The sequence below is a fragment of the Salvia splendens genome, chromosome 21 (assembly GCF_004379255.2).
Source record: "Salvia splendens isolate huo1 chromosome 21, SspV2, whole genome shotgun sequence".
NCBI lineage: Eukaryota > Viridiplantae > Streptophyta > Magnoliopsida > Lamiales > Lamiaceae > Salvia > Salvia splendens.
This window is the reverse complement of record NC_056052.1, coordinates 16,006,878-16,030,562: the sequence shown is the minus strand read 5'-3', so window position 1 is coordinate 16,030,562 and position 23,685 is coordinate 16,006,878. Positions and strand designations below refer to the sequence as shown.

At 41.2% G+C, this 23,685-nt stretch overlaps 1 protein-coding gene across 2 annotated transcripts; it reads left to right on the top strand.

Annotated features, from left to right (window-relative positions):
- The first annotated feature begins 535 nt into the window (after positions 1 to 535).
- LOC121784928 (beta-glucosidase 18-like) lies at positions 536 to 3,454 on the top strand. 2 transcript variants are annotated; one of them, XM_042183201.1, is made up of 12 exons: positions 536 to 744; positions 808 to 874; positions 991 to 1,049; positions 1,131 to 1,206; positions 1,293 to 1,367; positions 1,441 to 1,528; positions 1,624 to 1,876; positions 1,975 to 2,090; positions 2,165 to 2,438; positions 2,529 to 2,631; positions 2,703 to 2,805; positions 3,077 to 3,454. In XM_042183201.1, exons 1-12 carry the CDS (start codon positions 589 to 591, stop codon positions 3,297 to 3,299), a joined length of 1,593 nt encoding a protein of 530 aa, XP_042039135.1. In that variant the 5' UTR covers positions 536 to 588; the 3' UTR covers positions 3,300 to 3,454. The 2 variants fall into 2 exon arrangements, with proteins under 2 accessions (XP_042039135.1, XP_042039134.1); XM_042183200.1 differs by having other exon boundaries at positions 536 to 874.
- Positions 3,455 to 23,685: the final 20,231 nt, after the last annotated feature.

Genomic DNA, 23,685 nt, shown 5'->3' with positions numbered 1-23,685 from the left:
CCTGTATTATCCTGCACAACATGATTGTCGAAGATGAAGGTGTACAACTGACTAGTTGGGCCAATGACGATGCTAATGAAGCCGGCCCAAGCCACGTAGTGGCCGCCCCCAACGTACAAAGGGGGTACCTCACGATGAAGTCGGCCGCCTCAAGGCACATGCCGACATGCGCTAAGTGGATGCTCATATTCAACTCCAAAAGGATTTAATTGAAGAGTTGTGGGCGCGGAGGATTGCACGACGTTAGATTTTTTTTAATTAATGTAATTTTTTTAATTAATGTACTTTTTTTAATTTAAATATTATTATTGAATTTTTCCGTATATATGTTGTAAATTTAATTTCGTATTTTGTGTAATTGTTAATTATTTGTTTTTTATAATTTTTCCAGTTGCTTGTCCTGATGATATGACATGAGGAGTTTTTTTAATGCTGATGACGTGGCAGGAGGAGTTTGTGACTAGCCTATAGCTGACCTATTACCATGGGAGATGCTCTTATAAATTTTTTTGCAAAATGAAAGGTTCCCGTGGAAGTGAAACAATATTTAATTAAGCAGCAGAGGAAGGAAGAAAGTAGTTGAAAAATATGAAGACAGCCAAACTCAAGTGCGTTATAATTGTCACCTATTTTCTGATCGCATCAATTTCTGCAGTGAAATCCTCCACTGAAGAACTCACTAATGTCAAAAGAAGCGATTTTCCACACGAGTTTCTGTTTGGAGCTGCCACTTCCGCCTATCAGGTCTCTGTTTTTCTATTTTCAAAATGTCTCACTTTATCCTTATCTTCTTCTTTACATTTTCAGGTGGAAGGAGCATTTCATGAAGATGGGAAGAGCTTAAGCAACTGGGATATTTTCTGCCACATTGATGGTAATTGTTGATAAATTATTACTTTGTTGTATAATAATTGCTGAGAATTTCATGATTTCTTCATACTTTTTGTTTAAAAACTTTGACTTTTGAAGTTATGGTGAAAAATTGATCAGGAAATGTCATAGATGGGAGTAATGCTGAAATAGCTGATGATCACTACCATCGTTTCATGGTATAATTAAAACGAGCAAAATCATTGATTTTTAAGCTTCTGTTCTTGTTTTATTTATTTGTTGATGATGAATTCTCCCAGGAAGATATTGAGATAATGGAATCACTGGGGTTGACTGCTTACCGCTTTTCGATTTCATGGAGTAGAGTTCTGCCTAGTATGATAATATTTCATGTCTTGAGGTGAAGTTTTGCAATTTTTTGTTGGATTTGGTGAAAAAGGGCTTTGTGTTTATGAATGTAGGAGGCAAGCTTGGTGTGATTAACCAAGTTGCAATCGACTTTTATAGCAAGATTATCGATAATCTCGTGCTTAGAGGTATTGTGTTAAGTGGTGGCGTTGTGATTATCCATTCTGTTGATTGAGAGAAACTGATGGAGTTGTGTTGCAGGCATTCGGCCTTTTGTGACGCTTTTCCACTTTGAGTTTCCTCACGAACTTGAAGAGCGATTTGGGGGGTGGCTCAGTCCTCTGATGCAGTAAGCATACATCATCCAATTCTTTGTTAGCTAGGATATGTCGTCGTGTTTATTGTATCGCTGATTAAGGATTTTCTCGTTTGTGGTTTTGACAGAGAGGAGTACGTCTATTTTGCTGAAGTGTGTTTCAGAAGCTTTTCTGATCGAGTGAAGCATTGGTTGACATTCAATGAGATCAACTTGTATGCAGAGTTCGCTTATGAAAGGGCTGTGTTTCCACCCCTTCGTTGCTCGCCTCCGTTTGGTGACTGCGCTAGTGGGAATTCGGATGTTGAGCCTCTTGTTGTGGCTCACAATATGCTGCTGGCACATGGCCAAGCTGCTAAGCTGTATCGCGAGAAATTTAAGGTAATCAATCAACAAACTTAATATATGATGCAGCAGAATTCCAAAAAGAATTTCTTTTCTTCATGTATGAAGTGATCTTGATCTTGATCTTCAAACAGTCAAAAATGGATGGTGTACTGGGCATCACAGTGTCGGCTTTCATGTACGTGCCATTGACAGATGACGAGAATGACAAGGAAGCTGCAAATCGGGCATTGGCTTTCAACAATGGTTGGTGAGTGTTCAGAATAATGTAATTTTCTTTGTTTCTACTAGTGACATGATGTTTGCCTGATTGATTAATAAAAGGACGTTGGATCCACTCGTGTTTGGGGAATACCCTCCGGAAATGAGGAAAATCCATGGAAGCGAACTACCAAGATTCAGTGCAGAGCAAAGCTTGCTCTTGAGCAAGAGCATAGACTTTATCGGGATAAACCACTATGGCACGCTCTATGCAAAGGACTGCATCCACTCGGGCTGCATATGCAACGACAGCAGCTGCACTGCAGGTAGTGACCGTGCAATCCGTGGATACGTGTACACTGCTGGAGAACGTGATGGCATTCCAATTGGGGAGAGGGTATCAATCACTTGACATACTTCCATTTGATCTGCATTAGGTTAGTAAGTACAGAACATCTTACTAAGTCGATCCATTACTCTTTCGCAGACTGGAATGGATCGATTCTATGTGGTACCAAGAGGCATGGAAGATATCGTGGATTACATCAAGGAGAGATACAACAACGTGCCAATGTTTGTCACTGAAAATGGTATGTGTGCTTAACTTTGCTCTTGCTTTGTTTCGTGGTATGGAAAGCTGATCCCATTTTAAAATAATCAGGATTTTCGTATCCTGTTGAGAAAGACGACAGCTTCCAGCTCCATGATGTCGGTAGAATCCAGTTTCATCGGTCGTATCTTGCACATCTTGCTCAAGCTATAAGGTAACTATGCAAAAGTGAAACAAGTTCAACCTGTTCTCCCAAATATTTCTGCCACGGTTTTCGAATACCCACATTAGACTATTTGGTAACGTTGGGTTCGTTAGACAAGACAATAGTCAAATATAATTATGGGATAAGCAATGTAATATTGTTATTGTGAAGACGGGCCAAGATGTGTTGTCACTGGACGAGTTTTTGAGAAAAAGGGTAATAAACATGGCATTTAAGTCATAAGTAAACATGGCAACTGAACGGCCTCGCCAATTTTCAGGAAAGGGGGAGATGTCCGTGGATATTTCGTGTGGAGCTTGATGGATAACTTTGAGTGGTCGAACGGATACGGCATCAAATTCGGATTATATCAGATTGAGCACCCAACTTTGAAGAGGATTCCCAAACTCTCAGCAACTTGGTACACAGATTTCTTGAACAAATCCACCATTTTTGATGCACCAATTTCATGCAATGATGCATCACGCCTTCAATCTCAATAACTAAACTACTGTGTATGTTTGTTTAAATCAGAAGTGGGTGTAATAATTCGAACTGCCAGTTTCTTTATGTATTGTGCATGTACGGACATTAATTATGATGTCCATCATGTCAAATACGTTTCTACAAAAGCTAATGAATATAGCTTATCTGGAAACTTGATTAGTTGTTTTTTTAATTCACATTTCAAGAATTTCTTATGGAAGAACAAACAATCGATGATTTGATTGAGATGGCAAAATTCAATGGTTAATTTTCATTGCTTTCATGAAAACCACCGATGACAAGAACTCTACTTTAAGTTACGAAGATAAGTAGTACATAAGAATTCAATATATATTTTTTATAAATAGATTAACATACAGTTAAATGCTCATTTTATCCCTATAAAATAGACCACTTTGGTTATTCTGGGGAGAAAAAATTCCCCAGTCAAGGAATACAAAGGTGGAAATTCTATGTGGTATGTTACCCCTATAAACTTTTGACAAATGGAATTATATATAATCTCAATTCCAACTAGATATATAAAATATGGAAACACTCTTGTGATCATGAATGATAGCTCGATTCACTGACATCAGAAGCTCCAATGTGGAGCTTGAAATCAACAAGTTCTTAGTTAGCTCAGCTGCTTCAACTACTTGTTTCAGCTGCCGTTGGATGTGCTTAGTTAGTCATCTTTTAATCCTAGCCGTTGGATTAAGAAAATAGCCGTTAGTTTCAGTTTAAGTAGAGTTTGTTTAGTTTTGAAGAACTCATTCTGTTACAGTTCATTTTTTCTCTCCCAAATTGATTCAAGTGAATAAAGTTTTCTTTTCTTCTCACTACAATCTTCAATCGATCAATCGTCATCGTTCCAATTCGTTCGTAATTGTTCACAATTGGCGCCGTCTGTGGGAATCGAAGGAGGCGCGATTGATTTTCTGATTTGTTGGTGGTGAGATTGCAAGGGGTCATGGCTTCTAGGTTTGAGGCTGAAAAATTCACAAGAAGAAATGATTTCGGCTTATGGAGGATGAAGATGCGGGCTATGCTGATTCATCAAGGGCTTGCTTCGGCGTTGGAGGCAAGTGGAAAGGAGGATAAGTCGAAGGAAGGGGAGAAGGTGGATCTTGATGAGAAGGAGATCTTGAAACGAGCTGAGATCGAGGCAAAGGCTCATAGTGCGATTGTGTTATGCCTCGGGGATAAGGTTCTTTGAGAAGTTGCGAAGGAGAAGACTGCAGCCGGAATATTGACAAAGCTCAAAGACTTGTATATGGCTAAGTCTCTGGCCAATCGACTGCTCATGAAGCAGCGTTTATACTCCTATCGATTCTTGGACGATAAAGGAATATTGGAGCAGCTTGAAGACTTCAATAAGGCGATTGATGATCTTGAGAATATCGACGCCTCGATAGGAGATAAAGATAAGGCGATATTGCTCTTGAATGCGCTCCCAAAATCGTTTGATCAGCTTCGAGATACCATATTGTATGGACGTGAAGGAACTATCACGTTTCTTGAGGTTCAATCAGCTATAAGGGCCAAAGAACTTCAGAAGGTTGGCTCAAGAAATTCTGAGGTGGTGGCTGAAAGTTTGAACATCAAAAGGTTCAAGAACAACAAGAAGTTCCTGAAGCCGAACCAAGAGAATCAGAAAACTTCATCGAGTGATCAGAAAGAAACCCGCTCATGCCACTGGTCTAAGAAGCCAGGTCATCTCAAGAGGGATTGCCATGCTTGGAAGAAAAGGCAGGCAAATGGTAGTGGAAACAGGGTCCCCTCGACTGATTGTGTTGAAGAGAATGGCTCTCTAGAAATCCTCAATGTCATGGAGGGCCATTTTGGAGGTTCTTGGATTATGGACTCTGGATGTAGCCTTCACATGAGTCCAAATCTGAGTTGGTTTGAGGAGATCCAAGAGATGACTGGATCAGTGATACTAGGGAACAACCAAGTATGCACCATTCAAGGGATAGGCAAGATTCGGTTGAGACTGAATGATGGATCTGTAAAGATCTTGAGTGAGGTGAGGTATATACCGGATGTTAAGAGAAACCTCATTTCACTTGGCCTTCTTGTACGCAAGGGCTACACCTTCAGCTCCTCTGGTGGAAAAATGGTGGTAACTAAGGGTGAGAAATTGATGATGGAGGCAGAAAGAAGAGGGAGACTTTACTATCTGCTGGCTAATGTTGAAGTCGCTAATGCACAGGCCAATGCAGTGAGAGGGGATGACTATAGGCTCTGGCACATGAGGCTTGCTCATGCAGCTGAAGGCACAATAAAGGAGCTGGCCAAGAAAGGGATTATTCAGAGCAGTGAGCAGCTGGATCCAAATCCGTGTGAGGAATGTATGTTTGGGAAATCTAAGAAGCTGCCCTATCCTAAAGGTAAACATACTTCGTCATCCGTTTTAGATTATGCTCATAGTGATATTTGGGGTCCCGCATCTGTGATTTCTGTGGGGGTGGAAGATACTACATGAGTGTGATGGATGATTACTCTCGAAAGATATGGATATACATCTTGAAAGAGAAATCTGAGGCATTTAGCAAATTTAAGCAGTGGTGCCTTGAGGTTGAGAAGGAGAAATCTTGTGTTCTTAAATGTTTGAGAACGGATAATGGTCTAGAATACCTTTCGAAGGAGTTTGACAATTTCTGTAAGGAGAGAGGTATTAAGAGGCATAGAATCGTGCCACTAAATCCACAACAAAATGGCATAGCCGAGAGAGCAAATAGAACAATATTGGAGAGGGTTCGGTGCATGCTCATATCATTTGGGCTTGGAAAAGAATTCTGGGCCGAGGCTGCAACAACTGCTGTAAAGCTTATTAACAAGTGTCCTTCATCTAGCATAGAGGGTGACACACCTGACTAGAGATGGTATGACAGCCATACTGATTATTCAAGTCTAAAGGTGTTTGGTTGCAAAGCATATGCTCACCTCAAGCAAGGAAAGTTGGATGCTCGGGATATTAGATGTGTGATGTTGGGATATCAGCCTGAGGTCAAGGGATATCGCCTATGGAGCATTGAACCAGGGAATCACAAGATAGTGATTAGTAGGGATGTTGTATTTTCTGAGGCAGAAATGCCATTCCTGAACAGAGACAAAGTGGTTCTTGATGGCACTGAGCCTGAGAGTGTGTCTAACAATAAGGCTGACTTTGAGGTGGAGCATGGGAGATCTGAGGAGGTGATTGAATCCAAGGATACTCAAGATGATGCTCAGGTGGATGGCCAGAATGATTTGAGGAATTACCAGTTAGCAAGGGATAGAGTTAGAAGGGAGACTAGACTGCCATCCAGATTTAGAGACTCTGAAATGTTGTTTTATGCCTTGTGTGTTGCTGAGGATGTTGAGTATGCAGAGCCATCATCCTATAAAGAGGCAATGCAAAGCAAAGAATGGGAGAAGTGGATGGCAGCAATAATAGAGAAAATAGATTCCTTGCTAAAGAATGGTACTTGGATATTAGTTGACAAGTCGGATGGTAGGAAAGTCATCAGCTGCAAATGGATCTTCAAGAAAAAATTGGAGGGCGTTGAAGGGGACCAGATCAGGTTCAAGGCCCGGTTGGTGGCTAGGGGGTTCACTCAAGAATATGGAATTGACTTTAATGAGGTGTTTTCACCTGTTGTGAAACACACCTCAATTAGAATGCTATTAGCTTTGGTGGCCAAGTTTGATCTGGAACTGGAGCAGCTCGATGTAAAAACGGCTTTCCTAGATGGTGGGCTGGAGGAGACTATATATATGAGCCAGCCAGAGGGCTTCATCAAGCCAGGAAATGAGAGAAAGGTTTGCCTACTGAAAAGAAGTATATACGGTTTGAAGCAAGCAAGCAGGCAGTGGAATAAAACCTTTGATGACTACATGATCAAGATAGGGTTTTGCAGGTCCAGCTATGACTCTTGTGTGTATATCAGAAAGAGAGGCAAGCATCCTACTTTTCTTCTACTTTATGTAGATGATATGCTTGTGACTGGAGTAAATAAAGAAGTGGTCCAACAAGTAAAAGAAGAACTCTATGCAGCATTTGAAATGAAGGATCTTGGGGCTGCTAGGAAGAACTTGGGGATGAATATTATTAGAGATAGAGCCAAGAGACAGATATGGCTCACACAATCTGATTATATTTCAAGGCTGCTGAAAAGGTTCAAGGTGGAAAACATGAGGGCAGTTGCTACTCCATTAGCAATGCACTTCAAGCTCTGTTCTGATCAGGTACCAAAAAATGAGAATGAGGCTAGGGAAATGCAAAAGATACCCTATGCTAATATAATAGGCAGCATCATGTATGCCATGATTGGCACCAGAGCAGATATTGCTCAAGCCACCAGTGTGACTAGCAGGTTTATGGCCAACCATGGAAATGAGCATTGGGCTGCACTCAAATGGTTATTGAGATATTTGAGAGGTGCAGGGAATGTAGGCATATTGTTTGGAGCAAATGATGTGGATGGAGCTGATGTTATTGTGGGGTTTTGTGGCTCGGATTTTGCTGGAAATTTAGACAACAGGAAGTCACAGTCAGCCTATATTTACACCATGTATGGATCTGCCTTTAGTTGGAAATCAAATCTCCAAAGTGTGGTGGCACTTTCCACAACCGAGGCTGAATTCATATCACTTGTTGTTGCCATAAAGGAAAGTTTCTGGTTAAAAGGCATGTTATCTGATTTGGGGATTGAGCAGGAAACTATAGTGATTGGATGTGATAATAGTAGTGCCATATCTCTAGCTAGGCACCAAGTTTATCACGAGAGATCCAAGCACATTGATGTGCGGTACCACTTCATCCGAGAGGAGACTGAGAAGGGCAGCGTGAAGGTCTTCAAGGTTCACACATTAGAGAATCCGGCTGATATGTTAACCAAACCATTGCCAAAGGAGAAGTTCCAGTTGTGTATGAAGTTGGTGGGTTTGGAGAGAAGAGAGACCGTCAGTAATTGAGCAATCAAGGTGGAGTTGGTGATCATGAATGATAGCTCGATTCAGTGACATCAGAAGCTCCAATGTGGAGCTTGAAATCAACAAGTTCTTAGTTAGCTCAGCTGCTTCAACTACTTGTTTCAGCAGCCGTTGGATGTGCTTAGTTAGTCATCTTTTAATCCTAGCCGTTGGATTAAGAAAATAGCCGTTAGTTTCAGTTTAAGTAGAGTTTGTTTAGTTTTGAAGAACTCATTCTGTTACAGTTCATTTTTTCTCTCCCAAATTGATTCAAGTGAATAAAGTTTTCTTTTCTTCTCACTACAATCTTCAATCGATCAATCGTCATCGTTCCAATTCATTCGTAATTGTTCACAACTCTAAATATAAATGTACACCATTTATTATATGGAAAGATTGCACATTATGTACAATAAATAGGAGTACATACCAAATAGGATTGTCATCTTGGTATTCCTTGACTAGGGAATTTTTTCTCCATTTTTGGATATCCCTTAAAAATTGATCAATTCTATTTAAGGAATTTTTTTTCTTTTTAATGACGTGGGTCTCATTCTCTACTAACAATACTCCAATGACTTTTTCTTTCTATAGGTGTCTTATTTTACCGATTGTTCATTAAAACTCATGTCATTTCAAATATTGTCTATTTTTTTAGGGACATAGGGACTATATGGTTACACTCGTCCGCCCAGAACCTTAAAATACTGTAATTTTTTGGTAAATTTTTTTTATTTTCGAACGATGATACTCCGAATATTCACCAAAATTCGTACGCACTGTATTCCCAAATTTACTTTTATTTTTTTTACTTATTCATCATTTTTTCATGACTCTCATTCTCTATAATCACATTCTCTCATTCGTTCTCCAAATCAAAGATTTAAACAAAAACACATACTCATAAAGTCATACCCACACTAATTCTTCCATCCTGCGGCACCACCATCTGACCACAACTATCCTATCTTTAAAAAGAGTTTGAACAATTTTTTTCATCCTTCTGTTTGACAGACTCGGCCATGTTCGGATGAGACCTTCATGACTCAGAATTAAACCTATTGTTATTTTGTGGGTTAAGTAGAAAGAAAAAAAAAATTGACAGGGAATTTTTTTTAAAACAAAAATATGACTGTGGAACATACTAAAAAAGAAAAGTTTGATGTCTACCTTAGGATGCCACCTGGAGCCGATCTCTGATCCAATTGACCATATATTTCTTGTTAGCCATTTCTTTGGTCCTTTCTATGAATTTGAGTGCTAAACTATTTTTAAATGGTGGTTGTATGTTGGATCGTGTTTGGAGATAATTGATGGTGTGTGGTGTTGCAGTTGGTATACTAAAAAAGTATGTTTTCAAGCCGAACGGTTACTTGCACAAGGTAAATGTCAAACTCACTCTTTAACTTGTGTGGTGAATTAATTTTATCATATTGTCTTTGATTAGTCATTATATGTTTCGTGCTTATGTATAAGAGAAAATAAGCTAGGTATCCTACACTCGTCGTGGAATAAGTCATCATAATCGATGACACAATGTTTTCCTAGTAGAAGTGATAAGAATCTTGATTGTTTAGATCCATGTAATTCCCAAGAAATATGCCACAAGTGTAAATCTATCAACAAACACAAAATCAAGAAAAGATATGGTAAATCTAGCCACAACTAGATCCAAAATAGAGATCAATGGAAGATAAGAAATGAAAGCATGTGTATAAAATGAGGGATTAGAATTACAACCATAGGACCTTGATAAAAAAGATGGAAACAACCCTAAGAAACATTCATCAACTCTAATCACCCATTGGTTTCACTACTCAATGGATACACCTCCATTGATGCATACCTATACTTGAATCTATCTAGGAAAGAGACAAGCAACCTTTAAAGAAGGAATTTGATACAATCCTCAAAGAAAAACTCACCAGGAAGATAATTTTAATTCTACAAAATCTAAGAAATGATATGACATCAAGAGGTATTTATACTAGTGGTCCAACACCCAATAAAATGGCCCACAAATCTTATCTGCGACACGATACCCGGCCGGGTGGATTCCTGTTACTCCTCAATGCTTTCCGCTAGGCACACGGTCAGGTGACCCAACGGGTAAGAGGCCACCCGTCCGGGTGTGACACCTATGTCTTCAGCAGGGCACCCGCCCTGGTAGCACAGTGGTCAGGTACCTGTTCTGATACGACCACACCCGGGAGGCCCATGACGATGTCTATGACGAGGTGCCTACATGAGGGACTCTCTACTTTTATCTAAAAAGTCATGCTGGAGGAGTCTACGAAGGTCGAGGTGCACGCGACAAGACTCGTGCTGAAATTTGAAGGCTGAGAGCTTCCACCTGGCCGGGTGGATTCTGAGGCACTACCTCACCCGACCGGGTGCCATCCACTGGAATAGGCAAGGCATACGAATTCCACCCGATCGGGTACCTACACAACTACCTGGCCGGTTGCTCCGTCTAAGGCATGAGGGAGTCAGGAGGTTTCACCCGACCAGGTGACTTAACACCCTTAATTCCACCCGGCCGGGTAGAGTGACGCGGACTAGATTTTGTGGGCCTTTTCATTGGGAATTGGACCCTAGTATAAATACCTTTTGATGTTATTTCTTTCATTAGATTTTACTGAATTAAAGTTTCTACCCTAGTGAGTTTCCTCTTTGAGGATTGTATCAAATTCCTTCCTTGAAGGTTGCTTGTTTCCATCCTATATTGATTCAATTAGAGGTATGCATCAATGGAGTGTATCCATTGAGTAGTGGAGTCAAGTGGTGATAGAGCTATTGAAAGTTGCCTAGGGTTGTCTCCATTCTTTTGGTTAAGGTCCTATGGTTGTAGCTCTTTTATCTCATCATTATACACATGCTTTCCATTTTTAATCTACAATCATCTCTAGTTCAGATTTAATTTTTGTGGTTGAATCTCTTTTTATCCTCTTGTTTTTTTTGAGAAATTGAAAATCAATCTCACAAAAATATCTAGATCAAGCATCACAAATGGGTTGGGAAATGGATCATGAATTACATGAATCCATATCATTTGGTATCTAGAGCCTAGTACCCACTAGGTGTTTGATCTATTGCTTCCTTGGGTTTTCTTTTAGTCCTTGTTTTGCTCTGTTTTTGTTGGGATGATCGTCTTGATCAAATGTGCTTAGATTAAGCTGAAATTTGTTGTGCATGATCTAAGTTATGTGACCCAGCTTCTTGCAAAATTTCATCGAATTGCCTAGTTAACTGTGGGGATTAACATCATTGCCCTGTTTTGGCATAGTTGGGGAAAACCATACAAATCATATCCAATTATTAGATCTGATTATATATGAATATTTTTCCCTTGATCTAGACTTGGTTGTGAATCTATCCACCAAAATTCATCCAAATCGGGCGTGGGGATCAATTCCAAAAAAATTCATAAAGATCAGCCAAATCTCAGCAAAAAGCTTCATCCTATGTGTTGTCTTCTTTGGTGTGTGTGTTTACCTTAGGCCTAATTTCCTTGTTTCTATATGCTTAGTCATTATTACTTTGGTGTTTACTACTTGGTGTCTATATTTTCTTCAGGTGTATACCTTGATTGAGTTGTCCGGGCGCCAACAAGTGAGAATTGGATTGAGAGTGTGTGATACTAGCCCCACTATATTCTCAACCTACCGAGTGACATTGGTAAGTGACTTAGGGAGGTGGGATACTACATTTGGGTGAGTTAGCTTCTTAAATCTCTTTTTCTTATTTCACTAATCTCTAAGACTAGTTCCTAGTCTTTGTCATTGTGTTTTGTTGGTAATTTTGTCGCCTCCTATTACTCGATCTAACAAGATGGGAAAAATCCACGAGGAGGAGGTAGAGAAGGGTGCAGGCTCAAGTAGCTCCAAACCCGAAGGGGATCTAGTGAGCATGATGACCGGGATGATTACGGAATTCAAACAAGAGATGATGACCCAAATGGATGCACAATTCCAAGAGTTCAACACCTTGAATGAAGAACGGAGGATGAGACCTCCTACTCCAATGGGAAATGCCGTGCCCAATGAGATCCTGGAGGAAGTTGTTGAAGAGGAGGTGTATGAGGGATGACAAGGAGGGAATGTTCGGGATAGGGTTAACAACTTGGAGAATGGACAGTTTGGGGGAGAGTAATGGAGCCAATAGGCGGTTTGGAGGAGGAAATGGGGGGGTATGGTCGTTTTGGGATAGGAAACCAACATGGAGGGATGAAGCCTTATAGGGATAAATTTAGGAGGGATAGGTTCTATGAGGAGGAACCCTGACCCAGGTTTGATGATCCGTCCAAAACCTTGAAACACAAACTCCCCAAGTTCCATGGCAAGTTTGATCCTGAAGCATACTTACAATGGGAATCTCAAGTGGAGAAAATCTTCTCCCTCCACAACAATTCCGAGGGTGACAAGGTGAAGATTGCATTGGCAGAATTTAGGGGTAATGCTAATACTTGGTGGAACGATGTGTTGAGGAAAACAAGGTTAACTAGGTTGGGGGATGTGCGTTCTTGGGATGAGTTGTGCCGAATCATGAAGGAATCTTTTGTGCCTAGGTCCTATTACCTCAAGCTTTGGGGGGAGCTTCAAGACCTAAGGCAAGGATCCATGAGTGTGATGGATTACTAATATGAACTTCTCGCCTTGATGAACAAGATTGGAGTGAGTGAACCGGAGGAAGCCACTCTAGACTGGTTCATCCATGGTCTGAACACTTCTTTGAAGCATAAAGTCCAAATTGAGGCTTTAAGGGGGATAACATTGGGGGAAGTACTAAGTTTTGCGCCTAGACATTTGAGAGACAAGGTAAAGAAGTGGCTCTTAACAAGGCAAGGGTGGCCTCTAGTCAAACCGGGATGGGAGGAAACAAGTGGAGTACCCCTCCCAAGAAGATGGAAAGCTCACCTATTACTCAAGGCAAAGCACCATACAAGGCATCGCCGAACCCATGCCCACAAGCTACCAAAAATCCTTCTTCAACGGAAAGTTGCAAGGTACAATGTTTCAAGTGTAAGGGCTATGATAACTATGCGTGTGAGTGCCCTAACCAAATAGTGATGGTTATTGGGCAACATGGTAGCGTGCATAGTGAAGATGAGGAGGATGGGGTGGAAGAAGGCAAGGAGCCAAGTGTAGAACCTCGTATGTCATATTCTAGTGGAGAAGAAGAGGATGAGGGGTTGAAGGCACTAGTGATGCTAAGGATGCTCAATGTCCAACCCGATCTTGAGGGGCATAAGGAGCAAATGTGCAACATCTTCCATATGAATTGCAAGGTATGAACTAAAACTTGTTTAGTGATCATTGATGGGGGTAGTTGTGCTAATGTGGTAAGTGAACAATTGGTGGCCAAGTTGGGGTTGAAGGTAGACAAGCATCCCAATCCTTACAAGCTTCAATGGCTAGGGGATTCCGGGGAGCTAAAGGTGAAGGCTCAATGTTTGGTTCCCTTGAAGAATGGTGTCTTTGAGGATGATGTGATGTGTGATATTATTCCAATGACGGCTTGTTATGTGTTGTTGGGGAGACCTTGGGAGTTTGATAGGAGGGTGTACAAGAATGGGTTCACTAATGAATATTTCTACATGGTGAATTGTTTGAAGATTCGGTTGAAGCCCCTCTTGCCTAAGGATGTATTTGAGGCACACCAACACCTACAAAGGGAAAGGGAAAGGGAAAGGGATAGAGAGAAAAGGCTTGTGAGAGAGGGTGGGATAAAAAAGCCAAGTGAGAGTGGGGGTGGTGAGAACAAAAATAAAGTACCTAAACAAGAAAAACCACAAGCAAGGGAGGGAAAATGTTGCTTGTTAGCTAGGGCTCCCGACCTTGGGTGGGCACTAAAAAGCCATTCAACCATTCTCCTCATGGTCCGGAATGATTTATGTTTAAATGCTAACACTAACCCTTGTCCTTTGGTGATTGAAAGTGTCTTGCAAGGTTTTAAGGATGTCTTCCCGGATGAACTCCCCAACGAGCTCCCACCCGTGAGAGGGATTGAGCACCAAATTGACTTCGTACCAGGGTCCTCTCTTCCCAACCGGGCAGCATACAAAGCAAACCTAAAGGAAACTCAAGAGCTTCAAAGGCAAGTCGAGGAACTCCTTGCCAAAGGTTTGATTCGAGAATCTCTATCACCTTGTGCCGTACCCGTTATTTTGGTGCCTAAGAAGGATAGAACTTGGAGAATGTGTGCGGATTGTAGGGACATCAATAAGATCACCGTTAAGTATAGGGACCCTATACCTAGGCTAGAGGACATGCTAGAGGATCTATGTGGCTCAAATTGTTTCTCTAAAATTGATTTAGCAAGTGGATATCACCAAATTCGCATGAAAGAAGGGGATGAATGGAAAACCGCTTTTTAAACAAAATTTGGCTTGTACGAATGGCTTGTTATGCCTCTTGGGTTGAATGATGCTCCTTCCACTTTCATGCGTTTGATGAATCATGTGCTTCGCCCTTTCATTGGAAAATTTGTGGTGGTGTATTTTGATGATATGTTGATTTATAGTAAAAGTGTAGAAGAGCATGCTAGTCACCTTAGGGATGTGCTTGAAGTGTTTAGAATGCATGCTTTATATGCTAAGTTGCCTAAATGCATCTTTTGTGTTGATGAGGTTGTTTTTCTTGGCTTTGTTGTGGGGAAGGAAGGAGTAAGGGTGAATGAAGAGAAAGTGAAGGCAATTAGGGAGTGGCCTACACCTAATAATGTGAGTGAGGTTAGGTCCTTTCATGGTTTAGCAATATTTTATAGGAGGTTTGTTAGAGATTTCTCTACTAAGGCCTCGCCTTTAAATCATCTTGTAAAGAAAAAATGTAGAGTTCAAGTGGGGGGAAGAACAAGAAAAAGCCTTCAATGTTTTGAAAAATGATCTCACCCATGCCCCCTTGTTAGATTTTCCCAACTTCGACAAAACCTTTGAGTTGGAGTGTGATGCTAGTGGTGTAGGGATAGGAGGAGTTCTCATGCAAGAGGGAAATCCCATAGCCTATTTTTCCGAAAAGCTTGGCCATGCCCAATTAAACTACCCTACATATGACAAGGAGTTGTATGCCATAGTGAGATGCTTAGAAAATTGGCAACATTACCTCATGCATAGGGAGTTTGTGATTCACACCGATCATGAGTTCATTAAGTTCATAGGGGAACAACATAAGCTTGATAAGAGGCATGCCATGTGGAGTACGTTTTTAGAAACGTTTCCTTATGTGATCAAGTACAAAAAAGGGAAGGAGAATGAAGTTGCCGATGACCTCTCTAGGAAATCTCATGTTCCTTTGGTTGATGATGTTTTGATTGATAATCATGTGATGTATGTGAGAAAATAAGTGCTTGTTGTGTGTGCTTCAAGGTATGTTGGTTTTGAGTTCATTAGAGACTTGTATGAGCATGACCATAATTTTGCCACTATCTTTGAAGCATGTGAAAAGGGATCTTTTGATAAATACTATATAATGGATGGTTACTTGTATAAAGAGAATAAGCTTTGCATTCCTAATTGCTCTCTTCGTGACTTGTTGATTAAGGAGTCTCATTTGGGTGGATTGATGGGACACTTTGGAGTTTTGAAAACTTTTGATATCTTGAGTGAGCATTTCTTTTGGCCTTGCATGAAGAAGCATGTTGAGAGGTTTTGTAGCCATTGTATGGAGTGTAGGCAAGCTAAGTCCAAGTCTAGCAATTTTGGGCTTTATACCCCTTTGCCTACTCCTACACACCCTTGGGTAGATATCTCCATGAATTTTGTGTTAGGCCTACCCGTGTCTTGTAGGAAGAATGATAGTATTTTTGTGGTAGTGGATAGGTTTTCCAAGATGACTTATTTTATTCCATGTAGAAAGACATATGATGCTAAGTTCGTTGCCAACTTGTTCTTTAAAGAGATAGTCAAGTTACATGGGATTCCTAAGACTATTGTCAGTGATCGGGATGTCAAGTTTTTTAGCTTCTTTTGGAAGACTCTCTGGGTTATGTTGGGAACTAAACTTCTCTTTTCTACTACCGCTCACCCCCAAACGGATGGTCGAACGGAAGTAGTTAACCGGTCCTTAGGTGCTCTTCTTCGGGCCCTCTTTTTTTAGAATTAAAATTCTTGGGAAAAGTGCTTACCTATTGCTGAATTTGCCTATAATAGGACCATGCATTCTACTACTTCCTTATCGCCTTTTGAAGTGGTATATGATTTCAACCCTCTCACCCCGTTGGATTTGCCTTTGCCTTATTTGATGGATATAGGTGGCGAGGAGAAGGCCAAGTTTGTGAAGGAGTTGCACGCTCAAGTGCAAGAGAGAATTCGAAGTAAGGGAGAGCAAGTGGCGCGCCAAGTGAACAAAGGCCGCAAGATAATGGTTTTTGAACCCGGGGATTGGGTCTGGGTGCATCTTAGGAAGATACGCTTCCCCGACAAGACCAAGGGGAAGCTTGCTCCGAGGGGAGACGGTCCTTTCCTTGTGTTGGAGCCCCTCAATGACAACGCCTACGTGATCGACTTGCCCGGTGAGTTTAATGTAAGTTGCACCTTCAATGTGGCTGATTTGAGTCATTTGGACTTTGTAGGAGGTCCGGATTTGAGGACAAATCCTTTCCAAGAAGGGGAGTATGATACGAACACACCCGGAAGGCCCATGACGAGGTATATGCCGAGGCACCTACATTAGGGACTCTCTACTTTCATCTAAAAAGTCATGCTGGAGGAGTCTACGAAGGTCGAGGAGCACGCGACAAGACTCGTGCTAAAATTTGAAGGCTGGGAGCTTCCACCCGGCCGAGTGGATTCTGAGGCATTGCCTCACCCGGCCGGGTGCCATCCACTGGAAGAGGCAAGACATACAAATTTTACCTGACCGGGTACCTACACTGTTAGGGTTTTGTATACTAGAAATCACCTTTCGAGTGATTGGATAATGTAAAACTGTAATGGTTATTTTCCAATAAATGCAACAGATTATTTTTGTCATAATGTTGTTATGTTTTACATTTAATGGTTGTTTATTGCATATTTAAATGTATGAGCAAACGTAACAAAGTCTAAGTCTTTGTTTTAGTAGACCGGTTGTGGGCGTCGTCCAATTTAAGGTAACACGGTCAGTTCTAAACAAAGAAAAATAAGAATTTCACAACATAGATAGGCCTAGACTACCTATCGCGAAAGTTTGCAATGTCAGTCCGATTATTTCTAAACATTATTGAAATAAGATGACGTTGGTATGGTATAGCACTGAATGGATCTAACAGCAAGACGAGTCTTTATGCTATCTACTGAAAGACGAGGTCTTGAGAATTAATTTCTTAATCAATGTACGTTAGCATTGAGCATACGATATTGACTATCCACTACTTTGACTTACCAAAGGTGCGGTTTTTTCGTAACCCAACGATCCAGGTATATTGGGTAGTGCTGATCATTATCTAGAGGTGCTAGGATTGCTATTATGTTGAAACGTGCGCGAGGAGAGTCTCGTTTGATAACATCCACAAGAGGAGCTCGAAACGAGGTTTTATTATTCGGAACCTAGCTAGTTGGAGTTTGATTACTCTATGAATAATAAATAAGAGTTTCTTGCTAAGTCCACTCTTGGAATTCGAAATATGTTAATTAATTAAGTGTATAGCAGACATTAATTAATTAATGGATGTTTCCATCTTAAGCGCGGGAAATAAATCAAATACAATTAAAGGAAACCCGGAATACTTGTAATTTCGGATTTGGAAGGCAGTGCAATATTACTTCTGTAGTGGCTGCTCGTAATATTCCAATATAAGCTTATATTAAATTGTGGGTTCAATTTAATTAGTAAAAAGCTAATTGGGTGAGGCTTGTTCCAGATTCTTCCTTAGATCCCTGACTGGGTCCAATATGTGACTTAAATAAATAGTACAATAAAGGAGACAGAAAATACAACAATTATTTTGTCTAATTTTCGTCCCCCCTCTAAAGAGTGATTTTTGAAAATTGTGCTCTCCTCCATGAGCTGAGTTCTGTCTTCCATTATTCGAGTCCTAGTACGTTGGTGAGATTTGCCCACACAAATATCAGCGTATAGTCCGGGACACCAGTCAGAAGATCCGAGGTCTTGTATTGAAGATCTTCACGTGGAGACGGAGCAAACCATCATCGATTCTTGATTGAATCAACGAGGTAAATTGGCTAATTCCGTAGTAAGCATGTTTTAGGAATTTTATGTGCTAAAGCATGTTTTAATTCAAGTTATGAGCATGATACATGTGATAATTACGCGAATAGATTTTGTCTAAATAATCTGCTAAATAGATCAAATTCACGTGATTCGTTTTGTTCGCACGCTTCCGCTGCCAGCCCCTTCAGTTGGTATCAGAGCCAGTCTTTGGCTCTGATTATTTGGATTTCAATTTCGCGAAATTCATGTATGCATGTATTATTTGATTGCGAAGCATGATGAACTCAAGAACTATCGAATCAAAGAACTTGAATTGCTCAAACGCACCATGTGCGATCGAGATAGGGATGTCGAGACAGTGGGAGCCGGGAGCCGTGATCACGGGGCGACGCGCAAACGAGTGGGGACTCGTGCGCGCCGCCGGCCGAGACCATACGCACCAGACGGAACCCGAGTCAAGGTCGACACGGCGGTGACTGACGCGGAGTTGTGGCTCGTCCGAGAGCCACCGAGACACCGCGAGACACCGGGCCGAACCCTAGGCGGAAGGTCCGAGCTGGCCGAGAGCGGGCGCGCCACCGTGCGCACCGCTGGCCGAGAGCTCGCGACACCCGACGGCTCGGAGGGTCGAGCCGGGCGCCGAGACGCTGGCCGAGAGGCGCTCGCCACCGCGCGCGCGCCTGGCTGAGAAGCGTCGGCACCCGTCAAGCAGGGCGCCGAGACGCCTGGCCGAGAAGCGTCGGCACCCGACGAGCCGAGACGCCGAGACAGGCGTCGAGCAGCTGGCCGAGAGGCGCGTGCCGCCGTGTGCGCGCCTGGCCGAGAAGTTGCGACTCCCGACGAGCCAGGCGGCCGAGACGCTGGCGCGCCACCTGTGCACCGGTGTCCGAGACGCTGCATGCGTCGTGATTCGACGACGAATTCGTCGGATCTTCGTCGTTCATCGTTCGTTCGAACCTCGTACGATGAGATAACGATGAAAGATTATTTTAATGATTATTTAATTAGTTTATTAAAAGATATCATTAAAATATTATTATTTAATGGAAATAAAATCTTTTTGGAAGATTTACCTAGATTTTAGGAATATTTTTATTATTATCTATATCTATGGAAATAAATAATATTATTTTATTCCTAGATGATATAGATGAGAATAATTTAATAGTTTCCTAATATTTATCTAGATTTAAGGAATATTTTTATTATTTTCTATATCTATGGAAATAAATAATAATATTTTGATTCCTAGATGATATGGATAAGAATAATTTAATAGTTTCCTAGTATTTATATATCTAAGATCCTAAAAGGGATAGATATGTATGAATACATTAAATAATGAAATATCTCTTCCTAATCTTGAACATGGAATTAATTTGAATTTAATTTTTCATGTCTTATTAAGAATTAAATAATTTGTTTATTTTAGATATACCTTATAGTAGACATGAATAATAATTATATTCTAGAACAATAATTTCCTAAAGGAAGATACCAATTAATAAAAGATTTAATTATCCAGTAGATTAAATACCAACAGAATTTAATTAAGCCTTAAACTGCCTCAAGGCTAAGGATAATTAAAGTAAAACCATAACCCAAAATATCTAAGCTATAATTACGAACTCAACGTTTGTATATGGTCTCCATCAATTGGTCTGCAATTTATGAAGCCTTTTTCTAATATTATCGGCATATGCTCTGTGGAGACAATAATCCTAAGAAAATAGCAAGTTCATGAGGGCGGGCTTCTCAAATATAAATAGTATGAACTAGAATGTAGTTTCCAATATTATCGCCACCTGCTCTGTGGGGACAATAATCCTAAGAAACTGCGAGATTCAGAAGTTCACACAGGATTTATGAGATAGCTTGATCTTGTTAGCAGCACACAAGCATTGTTATGGGAGTGTGTTGTAGAAATGAGACTCTGTAATGCTAAATTCGGTGGTCTTGCTTAGGCAACATTAGGCGGCCATGCCACTCTGTGGTCTCTGGACTATTTGTCGGTGTTGTGACCAGTAAAATTGTAAGATTTTAATGCGTATTGACTTCCTCTGGAGGGTACAAAATTATAATTTTACAGTTGTAAGATTTTGAAAAGTTTTATGCTTAATCTAATCAAACTTCTTACATAAGTTTATGACAATAGTAAAATACTCTGTTTTGCAGTGCAAATCAAATCGTCAATATGTCATTCAATCCTCTTTCCGCAATTCTCAAAGAAAATAAACTCGATGGCCAAAATTACATAGAATGGAAACAAAATTTGGACATCGTTCTCACAGCAGATGAGTACATCTTTGTGCTCACCACCCCGCGACCTCCAGTGCCGGCGGCTACCGCTGCGGCAAGAGTCAGAGATGCACACAGACGGTGGCATAAGGTGAATGAGATGTCTAAGTGCTACATGTTGGCATCTATGTCTTCAGTACTCAAGCATCAGCACTCAGCCATGGAAACAGCCGCCGAGATTACGCAGAATCTCAAAAATCTTTTTGGTACTCAGAATCGAACGGCGAAGTCTCAAGCCATTCGGAGTATCATGTCAAAGACAATGAAGGAAGGCTCGTCTGTGAGGGACCATGTCCTCGAGATGATGGGCCACCTCAACCAAATTGAGGTCTTGGGAGGGACGATCGATCCCGAGTCCCAGGTGACTATCATCCTTCAAAGTCTTCCCCCTAGCTTTCAACAGTTCAAGCTCAACTTCGAGATGAACAAAAGGAATTACACCTTGGCAGAGTTGTTGACTGAACTTCAGTCGGCAGAGGACCTTATGGTCCAGGCTAAGGCGGCCATGATGACTTCGGCGCCTCGTTCCTCTGGCTTAAAGCCTAGCAAAGGAAAAAGGCAGGCACCGAACTCAGGACCGGCCAAGATAGCTAAGGGAAAGAAGAAGAAGAGGGCTAACAAGAAGCCCACGGGGAAGTGTTTCAAGTGTGGAGAAAAGGGGCATTGGAAGCCAGACTGTCCTAAACGGGGCAAGGCTACAGGTATGCACCAAGCTCTAGTTGTCGAGTCTTGTTTGACTTCGACATCAATTTGCACTTGGGTTATTGACACAGGAGCCACTGATCATATTTGTTTTGATCCTGGCTTAATGCAGGTGACAAGACGGCTACATGATCGTGAGATAGAAGTCCAGCTGGGCGACGCTACCAAAGTGGCGGCCGTTGCAGTGGGAGACATTTATTTGCGTTTTAGTAGTGATAGATTTTTTATTTTGAAGAATGTTTTGTTGATACCTTCTTTTAGAAGAAATTGTTTCTAAATTGGTTTATGATGGATATTCGATTTCTTTTAATGACAACTGCGTTATTAAGAAAGATGGTTCTTATATCTGTCGTGGTATCATGGAAAACAATCCGTACACAATCACTTCTACACAGTTTAATAATCGCAAATCAGAACTCAATACAACATCGAAAATTTTAAAGAAACGAAAAGAACCTTCAAATTCAATGAACGAAACGTACTTGTGGCACCTTAGACTTGGTCATGCCAATGAAAGGAGGATCCATTCTCTTGTTCAACAAGATCTTATCAAAGGTCTAGAGGAGGAACCTTTTCATAAGTGTGAGTCATGCTTAGAAGGCAAGATGACCAAGAGGCCTTTTAAGGCTAAGGGCAATAGGTCCAAGGAAGTACTTGAGCTCGTTCATTCCGATGTATGTGGACCAATGTCAACTGAGGCAAGAGGTGGTTTTCGATACTTCATCACATTTATTGATGACTTCTCAAAAATTGGATATGTCTACTTGATGCGTCACAAGTCAGAGTCTTTTGACAAGTTTAAAGACTTTAAGACTCTTGTGGAGAAGTATCATGGGAAGAATATCAAATGCCTACGATCTGATCGTGGAGGCGAATACCTCAGTGCCGAATTTTTGGACTACTTATCGGAAGTGGGAATTCAATCCCAACTGACTGCGCCGGGCACGCCCCAGCAGAACGGTGTGGCTGAAAGAAGGAACAGGACCTTATTAAACATGGTTCGATCGATGATGAGTTATGCACGTCTGCCTATTTCGTTTTGGGGACATGCCTTGCTTTCCGCAAGTCACATTTTAGACAATTTACCATCAAAATCCGTACCTAAAACTCCATATGAGTTGTGGACTGGGCGTAAGCCCAATCTAGCACATCTCAAGGTTTGGGGTTGCCCGGCTCATGTATTGGAAAAGGATCCAACTAAGCTAGGATCTAGGACGGAGGTATGTTTGTTTATAGGTTACCCCAAAGGAACGAAAGGTTATGAATTCTTTAGTCTCCGAGATAAGAAAGTCATTGTGAGCACTCACGCGACATTCTTAGAGGAAGACTATGTAATGAATCATAAACCCAACAGTGAAGTGGCTCTTGATGAGCTAACTTCAGTCACAAGTTCCATTAACCAAGAACAAGCACCAAGTGTACAAACAATTCCCAAAACTTCAACTTCTACTCAAAATATTGTAGTGTCGCGCCGCAGTGGGAGGGTCTCACATGAGCCCGACAGATACATTGGTTTGGGAGAATCTATGGATCACTCCTCGGACAGCAATGTATTAGATCCCTGGAACTTTGCGGAGGCGCAGGCAGATATCGATCATTGCGAATGGGTAAAAGCAATGGATTCGGAACTACAATCTATGATAGACAAAGACGTCTACGATTTGTCCGTCCTACCCGAAGGTTGTACTGCCATTGGGAGCAAGTGGATATATAAACGTAAACGTGGACCCGATGGACGAGTTAAAGTCTTCAAAGCAAGAGTAGTGGCCAAGGGGGTATACCCAAAAGGAAGACATCGATTATGATGAGACCTTCTCCCCAGTGGCCATGCTCAAATCGATCCGGATATTGTTGTCTATTGCAGCTTATATGGATTGGGATGTATGGCAGATGGACGTTAAGACTGCATTTCTAAACGGCAGTCTTGAGGAGACCATCTACATGGAACAACCCGAAGGATATGCCATTAAAGGGCAAAGAACACATGGTTTGGAAGCTTAAGAAGGCCATTTATGGCCTCAAGCAAGCATCCAGATCGTGGAACCAATGTTTCGATCAAACTGTTTGCAAGTTTGGATTCGAAAAGTGCCCAAGTGAGAGCTGCGTGTATAAGAAAGTTGATAAGGGGAATGTGGTGTTCTTAGTTTTATATGTAGATGACATTCTTCTAATTGGAAACAATAAAAAGATGTTGTCATCAGTTCGAACATGGTTATCAAACCAGTTCGAGATGAAGGATATGGGAGACGCGGGACACATCCTCGGGATCAAGGTTCTTCGGAATCGAGAGAAGAAG

What these genes read in the sequence shown, in the direction of transcription:
- LOC121784928 (XM_042183200.1), top strand. Translation starts at nt 589, where the DNA reads ATGAAGACAGCCAAACTCAAGTGCGTTATAATTGTCACCTATTTTCTG. An exon ending in ATCACTACCATCGTTTCATG is followed by an intron (nt 1,050 to 1,130) that starts GTATAATTAAAA and finishes GAATTCTCCCAG; the next exon opens with GAAGATATTGAGATAATGGA. An exon ending in AATGTTTGTCACTGAAAATG is followed by an intron (nt 2,632 to 2,702) that starts GTATGTGTGCTT and finishes TAAAATAATCAG; the next exon opens with GATTTTCGTATCCTGTTGAG.